This window comes from Nicotiana tabacum, chromosome 1 (assembly GCF_000715075.1).
Source record: "Nicotiana tabacum cultivar K326 chromosome 1, ASM71507v2, whole genome shotgun sequence".
Lineage (NCBI taxonomy): Eukaryota > Viridiplantae > Streptophyta > Magnoliopsida > Solanales > Solanaceae > Nicotiana > Nicotiana tabacum.
The window spans coordinates 30,252,330-30,255,309 of NC_134080.1; the positions used below are offsets into that span (position 1 = coordinate 30,252,330).

General features: G+C 33.7%; 1 protein-coding gene across 1 annotated transcript; it reads left to right on the forward strand.

Annotated features, from left to right (window-relative positions):
• Window positions 1-335: 335 nt before the first annotated feature.
• LOC107779529 (putative purine permease 11) lies at window positions 336-2,539 on the forward strand. The gene is made up of 2 exons (XM_016599978.2): window positions 336-502; window positions 1,154-2,539. The coding sequence occupies exons 1-2, from the start codon at window positions 466-468 to the stop codon at window positions 2,251-2,253; spliced, it is 1,137 nt and encodes a 378-aa protein (XP_016455464.1). The 5' UTR covers window positions 336-465; the 3' UTR covers window positions 2,254-2,539.
• The last annotated feature ends 441 nt before the right edge of the window (window positions 2,540-2,980 follow it).

The following is a 2,980-nucleotide window of genomic DNA, read 5'->3' on the forward strand; positions in this document are numbered from 1 at the left end:
ACCTAATTCCTTCTTTTTCCTAGAAGCATTGACCATTGAGTGATTTGAGTCCAATCAGAGTGATTACTGATAAGCTTGATTTGGTTTTTTTTTTTATAGATATTTTTAAAATAAATTACGATATGAAATATTATAGAAATGTATTGAAAATTACATTTAATTCAAAAAGTTCAACAATTCATTTCATTATATCAACACAACAATATTTTTGGTCACCAAATTCGTAATCATTCAAAAGCAACTATATTTCCTAGCTCATGTAGTGAAGATTGAGTCAATTATTTCCATTTTCAACTTTTTAAATTCGTCAAAGTTGTCATACTATATCGACCCAGTTGGCTTTAAAAAAACTAAAATTACAACTGGTGGGACTTTCTGATATTTCATATACGTGATAAGTCTTTAATTTGCTTTCTTTATTCAAGGACAGGATTTTAATAGCGCTATCTGTACCACAACTTAATCATGGACTCTACTCAAGAAGTGGAACTGCAAATCCCAGGTTTATCACTGATTTTCTTTTCCCTTTCAAAAATTGTATATTTCCCATCTTTCTTAGCTCTTATTCACTCTTTATGATCAGTAGCGGAAGCAAGATTTCCGTTAAGGGGTTCAAAAGAAAACGTTACAAAATTAAAAGAGACTATGGCCAGTGGAAATTGAACTAACAACCTTAAAAAGATTGAACTCCTTCCACCACTAAGCAATGTTTTTGGGCTGGGTCCAAGGGGTTCAAAATATATTATATAAAGGCACAAAATGAATTTTGCCTTATATATATAGTGTAATTTTCCTGCGAAAGAGGTTCGGGTAAACCCTCTTCTGCCCCCTAAAATCGCCCCTGATCATGATCAGAGGTAGAGCCAAGATTTGAACTTTATAGGTTCTGCCATAGAACCTATAACTCATTTTAGTTACTGAGTTCACAAGTAAATATTTATACATATTTAACGGATTCCCGGATGCGAACAGAGAGTCTAAACAAGCGCTACCGGATTCGTCCGAACCAGTAATTTAATATTCCCCCAGTCATGATATTTAGCTTGATTAAGTGAATCATGCATCAAATAAAAATGAAATTTCTACAACTGAATTGTATATGTTGTGTTTCATTATAGTTTTCACTTATTTGATTACTATATTAATGTTGTAGTGGCTGGAAAAGAATCAAGCAGAATACAAATGTTAGATGATGACACAAACCACCAACAGCAGCAACTTTCAAGATTCAGTAAAGACTACAGATGGTGGTTTAGAATATGTGTATACATCACTTTCCTACTTGTTGGACAATCTGCAGCTACACTTTTAGGAAGATTTTACTATGATAAAGGTGGGAATAGTAAATGGATGGCAACATTTGTTCAATCAGCTGGTTTTCCTATCTTGATTCCACTCTTGTTTCTCCTTAAATCTTCAAAAATTGCCTCCTCCTCATCGTCCGAAAAACCATCAAAATGTCACCTTTATCTCCTCTATGTATTTTTTGGCCTACTATTAGCAGGTAACAATTTGATGTATTCATATGGTCTGTTATATCTTCCAGTCTCAACTTATTCCCTCATTTGTGCATCTCAATTAGCCTTCAATGTCCTGTTCTCGTTCCTATTAAACGCGCAAAAATTCACAGCCTTAATACTCAACTCTGTAGTGATTGTCACAATTTCAGCTTCACTATTAGCAGTTCATTCTGAATCTGATACTACTAGTACAAAATTATCAGTTGGAAAATACGTGATCGGATTCGTTTGCACTGTAGCTGCTTCAGCAACTTATGCACTATACCTCTCTTTATTAGAACTAACTTTCAAGAGGGTGATCAAAAGTGAGTCATTTGACACAATCTTGAAAATGATAATTTATTCATCATTTGTAGCAACTTGTGCTTGTGTTGTGGGGCTATACGCGAGCGGAGAATGGAGAAATTTAACAGCAGAAATGAATGGTTTTCAGAAGGGGGAAGTTTCATATTTGATGACATTGATCTGGACTGCTGTTATTTGGCAAATTGGTTCTGTTGGTTTATTAGGGTTGATATTTGAAGTGTCTTCTTTGTTCTCTAATGTGATAAGTACTTTGGGTTCACCTGTTGTGCCAGTTCTTGCTGTGATTTTCTTCCATGATAAAATGGATGGTGAAAAAGTTATTGCATTGTTGCTTGCTCTTTGGGGATTTCTTTCCTATATTTATCAGAATTATCTTGATGATTCTAAAGCTAAGTCCTCAAATTCTGATGTGGAGAATTCTTCTTAAAATGGAATGATAAAGGATTTGGATCGTAAATCATAGTAGTTATAATCACTCAATGAAGATGTTCGCCTTTGTTTGGAATGAAGATGGATGAATAGTCACTTGAGTGTGGGACAGATGAAATCTGGGAAAACCATGGAACCATGGAAGCATACTTTATATTCTCTGTTAAATATCATGCAAAAATAATTGCATGCTTCTTGTCCTTTTTCTATGTACTATAATCATTATTAAGAAAAATGTTGTATGACGATTTTTGAATAATATTTGAATTTTAAGTTTGTGTCAATGTTAACGTATTTATATCCATAAATGTATATTCTTTATGATGGTAGTGTCTGTAACATTGCGTATAGGTGTTTGTAACACGCAGCGGAAAACAATAATAATCCTAGGCAGATCTTTTTGTGTTTAAAATTTATTTACATGTCAATAGATTGGATCTAAAACGAACCTGGTGAAGAAAGTCTCGTTTCAAAATTCTTCGATAGTGCGAAGACTCTATGCTTATCCACACCGAGGCCAATTCTTGCTATCAACTCTTTGATCAACGAAACCCGCAAACAAATTGAAGGAAAAACTTGTGCTGAAATTTTTCTCAAATATCTCAGCTCAAATTAGAAGAACAAGAAATACTTTTCTTGTAATTGTATTTTCTCTCTTGGCTTGGTATTACACTTTCACTTTCACAAAATGGGTTTTCTTCTCAAGAAAAAAATTGTGCAAATTT